Source organism: Nuphar pumila, chromosome 3, assembly GCF_984573655.1.
Source record: "Nuphar pumila chromosome 3, dmNupPumi1.hap1.1, whole genome shotgun sequence".
Classification (NCBI taxonomy): domain Eukaryota; kingdom Viridiplantae; phylum Streptophyta; class Magnoliopsida; order Nymphaeales; family Nymphaeaceae; genus Nuphar; species Nuphar pumila.
The window spans coordinates 136807684-136826164 of NC_143251.1; the positions used below are offsets into that span (position 1 = coordinate 136807684).

General features: G+C 36.4%; 1 protein-coding gene across 2 annotated transcripts in view; it reads right to left on the bottom strand.

Annotated features, from left to right (window-relative positions):
• LOC149843994 (NADH dehydrogenase ubiquinone 1 alpha subcomplex subunit) overlaps window positions 1–18481 on the bottom strand; it is a 31620-nt gene continuing 13139 nt past the window's right edge. Inside the window, exon 3 of one of the 2 annotated variants that reach the window (XM_090000223.1) lies at window positions 1–310. In XM_090000223.1, the coding sequence (XP_089856349.1) occupies window positions 242–310 (69 nt within the window). In that variant the 3' untranslated portion in view covers window positions 1–241. The remainder of the gene's footprint in view (window positions 311–18481) is intronic. The other variant, XM_090000224.1, reaches the window with a different exon arrangement.

Sequence of the window (18481 nt, forward strand, 5' to 3'; positions counted from 1 at the left end):
CATGAAAAAATATTGACACTAACCAGCATCATCATGGTCATCGACAAGAACCAAGCAACTTTAAACCAAACACACAGTTGAGCATTCAATCCTCAACAGAGTTACAGAAAGAACCACGTTAATTGAAACAAAGCTAACTCATCTGTTATCAATATAACCAAATCCCTAAAGGGTTTGAAGATAGTGCAGAACATGGATAATTAAGAGCCTGCAGCACTGCACCTAGCAAAAGGGCATTTATTCATCTGATCAACAGTCCTGCTTTCCAATTATTCCTGAAATAGCAGCCAATAGAGAAACAAAGCAGTAACTGCTTTGAATTAGTGAGATTTATTCTGAAATACTTATTGAACTATTGCAAAAATACTGCAACAGTGATGAGAGACTACCCTATAAAAAAGGAAATCATTATGCACCATAATAAAATGCGGTAAACATCACATAGGTATCTAAAATAACAGAAGTGCCCAGAAGAACCATAGCAAAGAGCTATAAAGCCAAGTGTTTTACACTAAGTGTTCTTCGGTGCATCAAAAACTGCAAATACATAAAAAAGATGCAACAATAAATGATAACAGTATATGGTGTTCTCCTGAACAATGACCAAATATTTAACAATATGAAAGTGCAATTGGAAACTTCAGTCAAGCAAAGAAAACAGTTTGTCTCCAACCAACACTCTTAAACAGTTTCCAGATTACTAGATGCAAACAGTTCTCTCTCCCAAGGAATAAGCTACTGAGAGGAAACATCAGTAACATTGTAGAAACTGCACTCTTGCATACTTGTGGAGATGTTTTTGAGATATACCTGGGAATGAAAACTTTTGTTTTGACTAAATTCCTAGGTACAGGAAAATTTTGTAGACACAACATAAATCAAATTTCCATGGACAAACGTAAGGAAACTAACCAATACAAGGTTCTATAAGCAAGATGAATTATACACCACGCAAGCACATCAACAAAAGCAGGCAAAACTAGGACAAAGAGCAGTTAAAGGAGCGCTTGTTAGAGATAGATAGCAGGTATAAGATAGCAAGATTCCAATACTTGACAATGGATAAGGTCAATGATCATTCTTTCTTCATAGGTCAGCCAGATGCCTTAATGGAGGTGCTTTGTTGGATGTGATTCAGATTACACTGTGCAGTGTGCACACAAGTATGTCAGATATTTACATGAGCATAAGTCACATTGTGCCCCAGGACATGAATGTTCAACAGTCCACATGAACCTTTAGCAAACAAAGAGATATTTTACCAGTCAAATTTTGTTTTGTCAATATTTACAAAAAGTTGATTTCTAATTAAGTAATTATACATTTTTATCTTTCTTCATCTTGTTTGGGGATCGGTTCAGGATACCAACATGCAGCATACAAATGTGCACACGTGGATGTTGCCAGTTCTGGCACCCAAAGCACCAGCACTGACAAAGATACACTAGGCACCTTGAAGCAAATGTTAACTTAGAATAGCTCCAGATATACCTACTTGAACCAATCCATGAGATAACTTTACATAGCCAGAAGTATGTGAGCTTATATCAAGAATCACCAGTTGATGTTAGAAAACTATAACTGGTGATTACTATGAAAATATTGCACATATGTTCCAAGTTTCCAACCAAATACTTAAGTTGCCTTAGGCCAGAAAGACTCAATATTTCAAACCAATTCTTCCCTTTTATACACACCAAATATGCCAAGAGAATATCTTTAAGGCCCAAAAAGGAAACCCATGATACGTTGAAGCCCTGTCCTACAAGCAACTAAAGGAATCTAAATACTCCAAAATGCCCAAATGTATACTCTACCATTTCAGAATTGAACAAACATATGCTGGCCAATTGAAGACCTCGTGTTTGAAAACTATTCATGGTGAGGGGTTTGTGAAAAGGAACCAACTGGGAGAAAACATGTGCTCCTAGAGATGTGATCCAGTGAATTTGTATCGGAACTAATACAATCAAAGGTTCCAAAAGAGAACAATGAGCAAAAACTAGGACCAGTAACTCCTGTTACATTTCCAAACAAGTTTATCATCTAGTGAGTGGTTTCAACTGCATATCTTGAACAAGTACATTTGCTCCAATAAGTCATGGCATTCCCGACCCACTAATGCATATTTATAGTTTTCAACCCAAATAAATGGAAAAGGCAGTTGCTTTACTACTCTAAGCAAGCAATGTTAAAGGGTAGTGGAAATCAAGAAGCACGTGGTTCTTGACACCCAAGGGCTGCTAGCTCTATTGCTTAGCATCTCCATCAATAAATGTGTGATTGGATACCAAGGTGAAAATTCCCATTAACCAGAATTATAATTGGGGCCCCACAAATTTTTTTAGCAATTCATTCCAAAAGAATCCAAGTTCTGCCATTTTCATGATTTCCAAGAGTCAAAGACAATAGTGCCCTCCACCACACCAATTAGTGTTACCATTTACTTTTCCAATGTGTTCACATGTTCCTTGTGAACTCAAATTTACCCAATCCAAGATATGAACATACCCTAAAATGCCTTCTAAAAAATGCTCCAATCCTTGGCCATCCTTTCTGCAATCCAGAGCCATTCTTTCGTTTGATAGCAACCTTACAACTCCAAGAAACTACATCAAAATCACACTTTTTTTAAATATAAGCTACCACTAACAATCCAAAATAACAAGATTGCATTACCATGTTACATTGGGGAATCAATTTACCATCAAGCACTTCGTCACCCAATTGTTTTCAATCCGTCATCTCTTTTGTTTAATCACTTTTTACCATCAGGCAAAACATAAATAAGCAAAACTTTCAGCTCAATCGATGAAATTGTTATAAACTTATAATATAGGATAATATGTGCCATCAACCATGACAAAAGAATCTACTAGAATCCTTGAATTTAAAAACTAAAGAACAAGTGAATTCAATGACAAAATGGCGTAATGAAATAGCGAAAAATATAGAACCAATGCCACTAAGGGCTTACAAGATCACAATCACAATGTGCACAAGCACAAGTCCACTAAGGGACAATACAATAGCCAACAAAGGGCAAACACAAAAAGCTAAAAAATACAATCTCCTTATTGATCAAAGGCTTTACTAAAAGCTTAAATGAATAAGGGGGAAACACCCCTATTTATACACAACAAAAATGGGAGAGTGAAGGCCATTGGGGGCTCCCACATAGAGACGTTGGGAGCCCCCAACGTCTCTATGGACTGATGACCATAGAGCCCCCAATGACATTGTTAATTACAAAAAATAAAAACAAAAAAATAAATATAAAGAAAATAATTATTTTCTAAAACAGTTATTTATTACATATGTAAAAAGACAGAAATGCCCTTAATGAGCATTAGCTATTACAAAAGTATATATATAAGTATATTTTAACATCCCTCCTCAAACTTACGGTGAAATGACCAAAGCTAAGGAGAAAAAAAAATAGAGGTGCAGGAAGAGATTTGATGAAGAAATCGACGAGTTGATACTCGGATGTGACATACGGAAACATAATAGTTCCTCAGGTACTCATCACATACATAATGACAATCTATCTCTATGTATTTTGTTCGCTCATGAAATGTGTGGTTACTTGCAACGTAGATTGCACTCTTATTGTCACAAGACATCTTCGAAGGTTTTGAAATGATGACACCCATATCTCTGAGAAGACTTTTGAGTTACACAAGCTCCATTGTGATTGTAGTCATTGCACGATATTTCGCTTCAGTTGAAGATAATGATATTTTTTGTTGCTTCTTACCGGTCCACGAAATTAGAGAATCTCCTAAAAAGACACAAAAATTCGTGGTTGAGATTCTATCATTGGGATTTTCTCCCTATTCAGCATCAGTATAAGCAAGGAAATCTAGGAAAAAAGATGAAGATAAGAAAACTCTCTTTGTTATAGTGTTTTTAATATATCAGATAATTCTTAACACAACACCCATGTGCACAGTTGTTGGAGCATGTTGAGACTGAATGACAACATGAATTACATAAGTTATATCAGGCCTGGTGATTGACAAGTAGGCGAGTGACCCAATCAATTAACGATAAGGTGTAGGATCTTTAAAAAGAGTCTCATAATCAAGTCTTAACTTAACATTTCATCTGATATATCAGACTTAGCGTAGATATCAGCAGGAAGCTTCATTTGAGACAAAATGTATCCTTCGAGAGAGTAAGCAACTTCAATGCCTAAGAAATATCTAAAAAAAACCAATCCAGTCATGTCAATTTTTTTTCACAACATTTTTAATATTAATAACTCACTGCTGTTAAAATGTAATATAGATATATATAATAATATATTATTATTATATATATCTATTATTTTTATTTTCTTTTAATTTATTATACAATAAATATTATCTAGTTCGTATCGAACTAGATAATATCTAGTTTGGTTAAGTTCCACTTGGAACTTAACCAAATACTAGCTGTTGGAACTAGTCCAACAGCTAGATTTCTAGCCGTTGGACTAGTCCAATAGCTAGAAGAGAGAGCTCTTAGCTCTTGTATAAATAGAACAGCAGCCCCCTTGTAAACTTCACTTCTTGTAATGCTTTTCAAGCATCCTTTTTACATAAATAAAATTATTTATTTATGGGTGTGTTGTTCCTATTTTACCCTTTTTAAGGGATTTGCTTAAAGTGTCTTTTAGACACTTCGTTCGATCATTCCAAGGGCGTTCGTGGAAGACCACCATTTCATTACATGGTATCGGAGCTACGGGAATATTAAATCTTGGAGAAAAGCTGCTTAGGTTTCTGTGCCCTTTGCAAAAGTGTTTCGCCCCTTGAAGGGAAGTGTTTTATCATTTCATTTGAAGAGCTCCCACATCTTGTATCCCTTTCCTTTTTCATTCTTTTATTGTTCTTCTCTTCTATCCCTATTCTTTCTCTCCCCTTGTAATCGATGGATGACAATGATAAAGTCACCATCATTCCTATGAAGTTAAGTGATACGAACTATATAACATGGGCTTCTTGAAAAAGTGTATTCTAGATATATATTAAGACCCGAGTCCATTGTATATACAGTTTGAATATTAGGACCCGAGTCTTAAGTATGGTCCATTGTATGTTCTACTTGTTTTTGGTCTTTCGGGTCCGGACATTACACCAGACCCGGACCCTCTGTTCATTTACACTTATTAATACCATGTTTAGGTCACGATTTCATTTTATTGAAATCGTGACAGCCGCACCCTTTGTTCTCCTGTTTTCTTCTTCTCTTTTCTCATTCCACAGGTATCTCTCGAACTTTCATGGTATCAGAGCCGAGATCCAGGATCGAAGAGGCTTCCTCAAAGAAGGGTTTCACCAGAACTAGAGGTTTGAGGTTTTAACTCTCTCGTGTTTAATCTCTTCTCTGTGGATTCACGTTTCACGTGAAATCCCCAATTTTATAATCGCACTTCTCTCCTTTATCTCCTCTCTGTGGATTCACGTTTCACGTGAAATCCCTAATCCTCCTCCTTCTTCGTCTGATATACCCAGACCTGATTGCATCTTTGCAACAGATCTGAGGCACTTTTCCTTTTTCGCGTGAAATCCCTAATCCTCCTCCTTCTTCGTCTGATATACCCAGACCTGATTGCATCTTTGCAACAGATCTGAGGCACTTTTCTTTTTTTTCTTTGACTAAAATATCAATTCATTCCTAACCCGTGTCTCTATCCTCATTTTTTATTTTTATTCTCACTGTCTTATTTGGTATTCAGGAAAACAGTTGACAGTCTATGTTATTTTACTTGTGCTTTGTCTGTTATTCACTTAATTTTTGTATTGCTTCAACATAAACCTTATAAAAGGGGGAAAAGAAATTTTTTTTGGGTCTGACAGACTCAGATCGCCAATCTCTTGAAAAGTGACAGCCGAGCAGCAAAAAAAAAAAAGGACCAATACCCTTCTCGGCAACAAACTGAGTATTTCACTTCGTGATTGTTTTTTTTTTCTTTCTCCTCATGGATTCACATTCCTCTCAATCGAGCCTTTCTTCGAATTTCCTCAATCAACTTGTTTCTGAAAAGCTAAACACCTCAAACTTCTTGATCTGGAAGAGACAAATTATCCCTTTTATAAGGAGCCAAGGACTCTTAGGTCACCTGGATGGAACCACTCCAGTACCACTAGAATTTGTTACGAGAGAAGAGAAAGATGACAAAGGGGTAAGTTCAATTGTGTATGTTAAAAATGTGGAGTATCTCAACTGGGAAAGGAAAGATCAGTCAGTGGTTGCATATATCATTTCTACCCTGTCCCAAGAGGTCCTTGTTGCCATTCCTGACAATTGTACAGCCCTGCAACTCTGGGAGAGATTGGTTCAGACGTATTCACAAGTTTCACAGGCGAGGATGTTTTTTCTCAAGAGGGAATTTCAGATGCTAAAAAAAGGTTCCATGACCATCATGGAATATCTGAACAAGATGAAGACTATCACAGACCAGCTAGCAGTTATAGGATGTGCGGTAAGTGACAGTGATATGGTGCAACAAACTCTGAGTGGATTGGGATCTGACTACCATATGATCGTTACTTCACTATTGTGTCTACCTGCTCTTCCTACCTTTGATGAGTTACGAGCTAAATTAATTCAGTATGAAATGACTCTGAAGGGTTTTTCTGAAGAAACTCATGTTCATACAAATTCCCAAGAAATTCTTGTCACAGGGGTGACTTACGGCCGAGGAAGAGGACGAGGGGGGCAAGGGCGAAGTGGACACGGGGGACGTGGTTTGCTCCCCACTCCGAACATGATGACTCATGCACAGGGACAAAGATCCATCCCCACTTGCTTCCTTTGTAACAAAAGGGGGCATATCAAGGCGAATTGTTGGCACAATCCAGAAAATAAAGGAAAGGCTTCACAAACAGAACCCAAAAGAAATTTCACCAATATCAGAGACAGTGGAGAGATTAAAGACCTGTTGATATCCGCCTTGTCAGAATTGAAATTGAAGCAGAATGATCAAGGCGCTTGGTTCGTTGACTCAGGGGCAGCAACTCATGTGACTGGTGATGCAGGTAAACTTTCCAACCCTATTCCTTATTTTGGTGAAAGTAAAATTGTCACTGGCGATGGATCCCACCATCCTGTTTCTCATGTTGGAAACACTGTTATTCCCATGTCACATTCCACCCTTGAACTTTCTGATGTTCTTCATGCTCCCAACATCAAGAAAAATATTGTCTCTGTTTCCAAACTTATTGATGATAATCATGCTTCAGTTGAATTCACTCCCTTCTCTGTGCAGGTCAAGGACCTTCGCACGAGGGAAACATTCGCTGAAGGAAAGAGACGAGGCAATATGTATGTCTTTGAAGAAGCTCCATGTCATTTCGTCCCCCCTGCTTATCTGGATTCGAAGTCTTCATTAGAGTCGTGTTATTCCTCTTCTGCAAATGTTTTTAGTATTTCTGAATGTAATAAGCCTTTCTTATGGCATAGTCGATTAGGACATTGTGGGAGTCATTTTATTGAGAAACTTGTCTCGAATAATCTCATCCCAAAAGAAAGTCTCAATGGGGATGAGAAAAGTCAGAAGTGTTCCAGTTGTCTTTTATGCAAAAGTCATGTATTGCCCTTTCATTCTATTAATAAGAGAGCTTCAAAACCTTTTGAGATAATTTGTTCTGATGTATGGGGACCAGCCCCAATTGTCTCTGGATCTGGAAGCAGATACTACCTAATCTTTGTTGACAGCTATTCTCGATACTCCTGGATATATTTCATAAAAAATAAGTCAGAAGTTTTCCTTTTGTTTCGAAATTTTCTTTCCTTAGTAAAAAATCAATTCTCTGAGTCTATCCAATTTTTCCAATGTGATGGAGGTGGGGAGTTCAGCTCTAGTGATTTTATTTCTTTCCTTCAAAATAATGGGATAGGAAGAAGGGTGTCCTGTCCACACACCCCTCAACAAAATGGGATTGCTGAGCGAAAACATAGGCATATCGTTGAAAGTGCCATGAGTATGCTTCATGACAGTAATCTTCCCATCAATTTGTGGACAGAAGCTTTTCATTTTGCCGTACATGTGATAAATAGACTGCCTATGGTTGTTCTGGAAAATAAGTCCCCTTATTACTGTCTTTTTGGAGCTCATCCTAATTATCATGATTTGCGTACCTTCGGATGTGTTTGTTATGTGCACATTGATCGGTCCTTGAGAAATAAATTTCAGGATAAGGCTCAAAAGTGTAGATTTGTGGGATACGCAGACGAGTACAAAGGATATAGGTGTTATGATCCAACCAACAGGCGCATCAGAATCTCAAGGAATGTTGTTTTTGATGAGCAAAATTTTGATCACAGAGTCAACACAACGGACATGCCATCTAACCCAACTGAAGTTTATTATCCTTGGTTGAATTCAGAACTTTTTACCAGTTCCAATGAAGACTGCCCTCCAGATTGTGTACAGCAAAAAGAAGGAATGTTTGAAACCACCGGGACATCGAGATCACAAAATGAGGAAGAAGTATCATCATCCGTACCGGGCAAATACAAGGGCATTTCCTATTCTAGACAGAAAATGAGAACATCAAGTCATCTAAATCCCGTCTCAGCAACCGACCCTACTCCTTCTCATACCCTTGAAGTTAGGAGGTCAAATCGCATACGACATCCTATCGATAGATGGGTGAGCTACAACAACTTTTCCTTGGACTTTCAACTGTTTTTAACAGCCCTCAATAATGAAGATGAACCTATTATGTACTGTCAGGCAGCTACTTCTACCAAATGGGTAGAAGCCATGAATGATGAAATGCAATCCTTACATGAATGTGGAACCTGGGAAATTGTTCTCAGACCACCTGATAAAAATGTTGTCGGATGCAAATGGGTCTACAAAATAAAGTATAAACCAGATGGAACCATTGAATGATACAAGGCAAGACTGGTGGCAAAGGGGTTCACCCAAGAAGCAGGACAAGATTATGATGAGACCTTTAGCCCGGTGGTGAGAATGGGAACGATTCGAATCATTCTTTCCCTGGCTGTTGAACATGGATGGAAACTGAGTCAGCTTGATGTAAAAAATGCGTTTTTGCATGGGGATTTGAAGGAGGAGGTCTATATGGAACAACCTCCTGGATATCAAGAACAAAACTGTAAAACCCATGTGTGCAGGCTAAAGAGAGCTATTTATGGTCTAAAACAAGCATCTCGTTTTTGGTTTGACAGCTTCTCGCTTGAGATTCAAAAGCATGGATTTTCACATTCCCTACTGGACCACTCATTATTCATTTTTAGAAGTCAGAATGTGACCACCCTACTGTTAATCTATGTTGACGATATTGTCATCACAAGAAACTCTGAAGCTCACATCAAAGAAGTAAAAATCTTGCTAGGCCAGAGGTTCAAAATGAAAGATCTTGGTGTCTTGCGTTACTTTCTTGGTGTAGAAGTTGACAGCTAGGCTCATGGTTTGACTCTCACTCAACACAAGTATACAGTAGATGTTCTCAGTAAGGCAGGTATGAAAGACTGCAAGCCTCTAGGAACTCCAAGTGTGCTTCACCAAAAACTTAGCATTCATGATGGAGACCTGTATGAGGACCCCACCAGATATCGCAGTTTAATAGGGATGTTACAGTATCTCACATTCACTCGTCCTGATATTGTTTATTCAGTTAATCAAGTGTCTCAGTTTATGCATGCACCACGTACTGGACATATGGAATCGGTTAAGAGGATCCTTAGATATCTGAAAGGAACCATTGAGGACGGATTGATATATTCACCACAGTCATCTGGCAGCAAGGATAAGCATGAACTTACTGTATATTGTGATGCAGACTGGGCAGGAGACCCTGATGAACGAAGATCTACATCGGGATATTGTGTCTTCATTGGTAGAAATTTAGTCTCTTGGAGTAGCAGAAAACAAAAGGCTGTCGCTAGATCAAGCACTGAGGCTGAGTATAGATCCATGGCTGCCGCTACTGCCGAAGCCACTTGGATCAAACATCTACTAACTGAAGTGGAAGAAAAGATATCTCACTCTACCTTGTTGTGTGACAATCAAAGCGCCCTCAACATGTCATTCAATCCCGTACATCACAGTCGTGCTAAGCATATTGAGATCGACCAACATTTTGTGAGACAAAAGGTTGAAGAAAAAGAGATCGAACCTGAGTTCGTCAATACTGAAAGACAAGTTGCAGACATATTTACAAAGGGATTGACAAAAGATCGTTTTTGGTTGCTTAAAGGAAAGTTGTTCATGGTCCAAAACCATGATCAACTTGAGGGGGGGTGAAAAAGTGTATTCTGGATATATATTAAGACTCGAGTCCATTGTATATACAATTTGAATATTAGGACCCGAGTCTTAAGTATGGTCCATTGTATGTTCTACTTGTTTTTGGTCTTTCGGGTCTGGACATTACACCAGACCCGAACCCTCTGTTCATTTACACTTATTAATACCATGTTTAGGTCACAATTTCATTTTATTGAAATTGTGACAGCCGCACCCTTTGTTCTCCTGTTTTCTTCTTCTCTTTTCTCATTCCACAGGTATCTCTTGAACTTTCACTTCTATCATGAAGTACCATATATGGGGAAAAGGTTTATGGGGGATTGTGGATGGTTCCAATTTGGAACCTAAACTATCTCTTACCAAAAAAGAGGGAGATAAAGAGGTTCCTCTATCGGAAGAAGAGAAAATCATGGAAGTAGCCTCTTATGAGAAAAAATGTAAAGAGTGGAGAATGGCTCATGCAAAAATAATGTCATGGCTTATCAATAGCATTGACATTAAAAAATGTTCAAGCCTTGCCAAATTTGATCATGCCGATAAGGCATGGGAATACCTTAAAAATATGTATTCCCTTAAAGATATTGCACATGTGAAAAGGTTCGAATAATGACTCAAAGTGATAAAACAATTCATGAATATTACAATGGGTTGTCGGAACTTTAAGAGGAACTTTCTCTCTTAGAACCAAAGTGACATTGTGCCGAAGACATTGAGCTTCGCCAAAAGCAACTTGATGCTGAACACTTTTACCAATTTATAACTGGGTTAAGATCGGAATTTGAAACTACCAAATCGGCCCTCCTTCATCGGGGAAAGATTCCCTCCATTGTTGAAACTATTGAAGAACTAACAATGGAGTAAAATCGTCTCCGAAAAGGTTCCTCTAAAACTGATGATGATTCGGTCCTAGCTATATCTAGGCCTGAGAATCACACTCGCACTTACAGGCCACCTCATTTTGGGAGGCAAAATGGCGAATTTGATAAAAGAAAGGTGATTTGTCATCACTATCATGAACTGGGGCATTATAGGCCTCAATGTCCAAAATTAAAGAAAAGAGATGAAAAGAAGGTTGCATCAGTTGAAGAATCAAAAGATCAAGATGCACCTGTTTTTATGGCTCAACTTATGGAGATCCTTCAGCTTCTTCTTCAAGGGGTCTCTTCTTCCGCTTAAGCCTCAACTGGAGCGGCAGTTGCATCTGTTTACGATCCAGGTAACTTTCCTTGGCTTTTAGATTCTGGTGCCTCATTTCATATGACCCCACATTATAAATGCTTATCCGAATGTCTTAAAAATAACTCAAGTATTTCAAGTCTTTACAGCAGATGGAACATCTCTTGAAATAAAGGGAATTGGGTGTTTTGAAAAACACAAATTTTTTTGTGTTCCAGAAGTTAGATATATCCCAAAACTTAATTTGAATCTCTTATCTGTTTCTCAAATTTCTGATTATGGATGTAATATATCATTCTCTTCTGATGGTTGCTGGATACAGGATCGCCAGTCAGGGAAGCTGATTGGGGAAGGCCATAAAGAAGGAGGACTATATTACATGGATTTTTTGGAGCTACCCAAGAATGTTTTTTGCTTAAATGTTCAGAAATTGGAAACAGACTTATGGCGCAAAAGACTTGGCCATCCTCATATGTCTAAAATCCAATATTTTTCAAATTTGGAAAAGTTTTGTAAATCTGAAAATTTTGCTTGTAAAGACTACATTCTTGGAAAAATAAAAAGATTACCTTTCTCTAGTAGAACTTTTGTCTCTTCAAAACCACTTGAGTTAATACATTCGGATGTTTGGAGACCCGCACCAGTAATTTCTAAAGGTGGTTTTGCATATTATGTCATCTTTATAGATGATTTTACTAGACATACTTGGATTTATTTTCTTAAACATAAATCCGAAGTTTTTACTCACTTTCAAATATTTCATAAAATGGTCACAAACAAATTTCAAAGTAATGTCTCCATTTTTCGCACTGATTCAAAGGGAGAATTTATGCCTAGAGAGTTTAAAAACTATCTTATTTCATATATCACTATTCATCAACGATCTTGCCCAAACACCCCGTAACAGAATGGTCTTGCAGAACGCAAACATCGTCACATTATGGAGACCACTCGGACTTTGCTAATAGCAAGCCAAGTACCAAAAGGATTTTGGGCAGAAGCAACTTTAACTGCTACTTATCTTATAAACCGAATGTCATCTTCTTCTTTAGAAAACATATCTCCGGTTGAAAAACTTTATACCTTAGCTCCAGACTACTTCAGACTAAGACTATTTGGTTGCAAATGTTTTGTATTTACAAACAAAAACGATAAATTCTCCCCTCGTGCAATCCCATGTGCTTTTTAGGATATGTCGAAAACCAAAAAGGGTACAGATGTTACGATGTTCAAAATAATAAATTATATGTGTCAAGGAATGTGACCTTTCTTGAAAAGGAGATTTTTTTTTAAAGTGAAAAACACAAGGATATTATTGAATATTCCTTTTTAATTGACTTAACTTCCAAATCCGATGAAGAGGATTTTGAATGTAGTTTTGACAATGACCAAAGCCCTACTAGCTTTGATCTTGATACTGAAGATCAAACTAGTAGGCATGTTAGTCTTCAGTATTCAAGACGAAGAATTGGAGAGCAACGCCTTCCATGCGCATTAGAAAGATTTTCTGAAGTTCCTCCTCGTAGGACTTCTAGAATCTCTAGACCCCCCGGGAAGTTTGTGTCCTATTAATCTTTTTCACCCTCATATAGGGCAGCTCTTGCTTTAATTCAATTCTATGTTGAACCTTCTTCATATTTTGAAGCAAAAAATATTGCAGAATGGATTGAAGTTATGAAATTAGAGCTAAATGCTTTAGAAAAAGCCAATACTTGGTTCATCCAAGACCTACCTCTTGGAAAGAAACCTATAGGTTGTCGATGGATCTATAAAGTCAAAACCAAAAGTGATGGGACCCTAGAAAGATACAAGGCACGTCTTGTAGCCAAAGGCTACGCTCAAGAGTATGGCATTGATTACGAAGAAACCTTTGCTCCTGTGGCTCGAATGACCACAGTTCGAACTTTAATTGCCTTAGCCTCTATTAAGAAATGTCATATATTTCAAATAGACGTTAAAAATGCATTCTTAAATGGGAGCCTTATTGAAGAAGTATACATGGAAGCTCCTCCTGGTATTAGTCTTCCTAAGGGTAAAATTCTTCGTCTTGAGAAAGCGCTTTATGGTCTTAAACAGACACCAAAAGCCTGGTATGACAGTTTTAGTCATGTTATGACTAATATTGGTTTTCGTTCTTGTTTGACTAACACTGCCTTGTTTATTAAGCAATCTAATGCAGGTATCATTATCCTTCTTCTTTATGTGGATGATATGATCATCACTGGAGGTGACAAACAGTGAGTTACTAATATCAAAACTCTTCTTAAAACTCATTTTGAGATGTCTGACCTAGGACTATTACGATATTTCCTAGACATAGAAGTTGCTTATTCCCCTAAAAGGTATTTGATTTCTCAAACTAAATTTGCTTTTGACATTGTTTGTAGGTCTGGCATCTCAGATGAAAAGAAAGTAGATACTCTAGAAGTAGTTAATGTTAAGATGAAAATTGATGATGGAGAACGACTTTAAAATCCTACTCCATTTAGACAACTTGTTGGAGCTCTTTCCTACCTTTCTATCACTCGGCCAGACATTGCACATGTTGTCCACATAGCTAGTCAATTTCAACATGCTCCCACCTCTGTTCACATGGGAGCAGTCTTACGCATTATTAGATATTTAAAGAGTTCTCTTTCACGAGGACTTTTCTTGTCTGCATCATCTTCTTTAGATTTAATTGCTTATACTGATGCTGACCGGGGAGGTGATCCTAATGATAGACACTCAACCACTGGTTTTTGTGTGTTCTTAGGTGAATCTATCATATCGTGGAGGTGCAAGAAGCAGCATAATGTCTCTCTTTCCTCCACTGAAGCCAAATATAAAGCCATGGCAACCACCACAATGAAAGTTGTTTGGCTCCGAAGACTGTTAGCTGACATGGGAGCTGAAGCAACACAGGCCTCGCGCATGTGCTGTGACAATAAGAGTGCAATCTACATCGCAAGCAACCGGACCTTTCATGAATGCACCAAACACATAGAGATGGATTGTTACTATGTTCGAGAGGAGTACCTACTGTTAAAATGTATCATTCAATCTTTGTAATCTTATATATATTTTATATATATAAAGGATGATACATATACATATATGGTATATATATGTATCTTCCTAATTATATATATAAAATATATATTTCTCTATTATTAGGCATAAGGGTAGTTTAGTCTTTTCACCTTTTTACGCATATTCCATTTGGAATATGTTTGTAACTTTATTTTTATTTTTTTATTTTTTTTATTCATTCTTGTGGTTTGCGCCACCTAGGGAGGCTCTCCAAAGAGTCGTTGGGGAGCCCCCAACGGTCACAAATGTGACCGTTGGGGGCTCCCAACGACTCCTTTGGGAGCCCCCTATGTGGCTCCTCTCTTGTTATAAATAGGGGTCTCCCCCTTGTAATTTATTCACTCCTTTGGAGGAGCCTTTGCTCCATGTAATGGGTGTTACACCCTTCCTCTTTTCAATAATATCAACTTATGCCTTATAGGCATTTTTGCCCCTTTGTGGGTTTATGTGTTAGCACATTATGTGCTTGTGTTTTCCCCTTTAGTGGGTATATTCGCATTTCATGTGCATGTGTATTGGTTCATTATTGAACCTAATATATTCAAAGTCGTTTCCTTACATGGTATCAAAGCAAGGTTGGGATCGAGTTGCTCTTTGTTGCATTGGGAAGCGTGCTATTCAAGAAATTTTAAAGAAGAATGCTGAAGTTTTCGTTTCTCTCTTTTACTTCTTAAAATTATTTGATATGCATTATATTTCTTTAAGTATTATGCATTATGAAGAATTATATGTTTTTTCATATGTGTTTCTCTCTTTTGCTTCTTAAAAATGTTTGGTATGCATTATATTTCTTTAAGTGTTGAGCATTATAAAGAATTAGATATGTTTTTGCATTTGTGTTCTCCATGTCATTATGAGTTTGGATTCTTAACAATTTCATTGAATTTTTATATTATTCTCTTTCGTATGTCTTTTCTTGAAAAATAAGTTTTTTAAAGAAAGTTATGTTAGAAGTAAAATGTTTGTGAGAGATGTAGCATTGCTCACATACTCTCATCATAATTATTTCATATTAAAGGTATGTGTTTACCCTCTAAAATGTCCTATATGAGATTTTTTCATAATAACGTGTCTTTGAAAAATGATGTTTTATTTTCCTACCTAATGAGTTCTTTTTCATACGAGCAATGTTTGATTAAGAAGGCATTTTTATAATATCGGTTGAATTAAGTTTTTAAAAATGATCTCATAAAATATGGTTATCCTCTTTTCATTCTTCAATTCAATTTCAAGAATATGTTTTATTATAAGATTTATGGTCTTTATTAATGTTGCATACTTATTACATATGTTTTAAATATTTCATGTTGTGTTTATTTAAAACATATTCATGCCATTGGTTATAATCTATTAAGTCATATAATATTATGAATTTTTGTTTATAGATTTATGTCATAACACAATCCTAGTATTCTCTTTGGGGATTTTCTCCACTTTAATAAAGTTTTCCCTCTTCCTTTCGTATGTATCCTCATTTGAGAATTTTGTTTGTTGGATCTTTCTTTGAGAGGCCTTTTTATCCTTGTGAATCTTCTTATAAGTATATACTCTTTGAGAAGATTTCATGATTGTTATAAGCTTCTTTTTAATATTGGTTTTTTTATGAGATTTTTTTAATATTACCACCTTTGTGAAAGCTTGAGAGTCTCAAGCATTTGCTCCTTGTTATACATGCATTATTGCATGTTTGCTATTATTATGCTTTTTGCGTATTTTGTTCAAATGTTGTGAGAGTGTCTTCGTACACTTCTTTTATAAAGTATTCATGCTTGTATGCGTATTGTCTATTCATAGACATTTTCACATGGTACTCTCTTTTCAATAAAGAGATGATATATATTGCCTTCCTTAGGCTTGTTTTGTCCCTTAATGGACTTGTGAGATTGTTCATTTTATCATTATAAGTGCTTCCGCAATTTCTTGTTACATGTTGTCCTAAATTTGCTCATTTAAGATTATTGTCATTCTACATCTTGGTATGCATATAATTGCAATTTATAGAGGCTTGATTTGATTCTTGGATTATTCCAAATCCGTTCTCACAACATGACATTGCTTAAATATTTCATGTTGTGTTTATTGAGTCTTTTGATAATGATCATGATTGAACATAATTTCGTATTTATGCAAAATTATTATAAGGCATATTGTTGTGATTAATTATGTTGGACCTTTGAATCGGCCGTCTTTATAAAATCACATATTTGGAAAATGATTTCCCTAAGTGTTCATTGCCTTTTTATGACATTTATTTTTATCCATCACAAGTTATATGACGCATCAATCCTTTTTATGGCCTTATTGTTATATTAAAGATAATTGTTGAGGTGAGTTAAGGGCACCTTGTGTTATGTCATTTTAGATTGTCCAATTACCATATTAAAGATGGTTGTTGAGGTGAGTTATGGGCACCTTGGGACTCTAGAATGATTTGTTATATGATCTCTAATTATGAGTGTGTCACTCGTTTTCTTTTGGCCATTGATCTTATGGATGCTCTTATTTATATATAAATGTGATGGATATATGGTGTCTTGGAACCTTAAATGTTTTAAGGTATATTTAATTCAAGGGTGTTGGGGATTATTGCCCAACCTTTTATTGCTTATGAATCTTATGAATGCATTTGCACATTTGTGATTTCGTGTTTTGTGCTTTTGTGCACAAGTGTTCCAAGTGTTCTTGTTGTGCGTATGTGCACATATTTATTTTAAAAAAAAATATTGTCCAAGGTTTTATTTATATATTTGTCATTACAAAGTTTTATTGCCTCAAAAGTCTTCTCCTCTTATACCTCTTATCTAAGTGTCATCATATGTAGACAAAACATATTATTACACCATTATGTGTTGGTAGCCCTTTGTTGGCTTTGCTCTCTTGGTCTAGTAGCTGAACACACTTGTCTTGAGTGTTATTATATGTAGACAAGGTACGTTGATTCACACAATGATGTGTGATTTTAGTCCATGTTGGCATTTGTATCCTTGTTCTAGTCGCTGAGATGTATGTTCATGGTTGGCTTCTTTCACTCATTTCAAGTGCCATTTTATGTAGACAAGAGATGTATTGTGTTTTAGCCCATGGTTGGCTTGATACTCTTGTTCTAGTAGCTGAACATACTTGCTCTTGAGTGTATTTTTACGTAGATAAGAGATGCTTTTGGTCCATGTTGGCGTGTATTATCTTGGTCTTATCGTTGATGCACTCATTTCAAGTATTATTACATGTAGACAAGAGGTTCTTTTATACATCGTTGTGTGTGTCCTTGGCCATTAATGGCATTATATTTATGTTCTTGATCTAGTAGCTTACACACTTGATTTGTGGGTTTTGGAGGACTAATGAGGTAGTTGCTTGTAATGGATGAATTATTGTTGAAATTTATGAAATTTCATTCATATTTTGTCTTTTTAAGATACAAGTGAATCATAACATTAATATGTATATTTTAAAATCAAATTGATTTTTTGGTTACCTTTTATATTTGATATGCAAAATGAGTTTTTGTAATCATTTGAGTGAGATGTTCCTAAATGTGTAAGGTTCTCTACTCAAATAACTCTCATTATTTTGCCTCTTAAGTGGACTTAAAACCTTTTTGAACTCTTGTGTTTTATACACTCTTTTGAGCATTTCCCTCTTGAAATCGCTTTCAAGCTAAAAATCAAAAACACTTGTCTTTCTATCTTATCGGTTCATATTACTTGACTAAAGTATGATTGGAACATGATCATTAATGACTCTTTTAGGTGTTGATTCATTTCATGATATTTTATGCATATGCTCATTATGGCCTTTTGGCCCTCATTCAATAAATTATGTGCAATTTGTGCCTCTTTGTAGGCTTCTTGTGGTGTCCCTTGTGGACCATTATGTTATTCCTTGTTATGAGGTTTGTGTTTGTCCAATGTTGGACTTTATAAATGCATTATGCATTCTTGTAATTTGTTTTCGCTCCCTCTT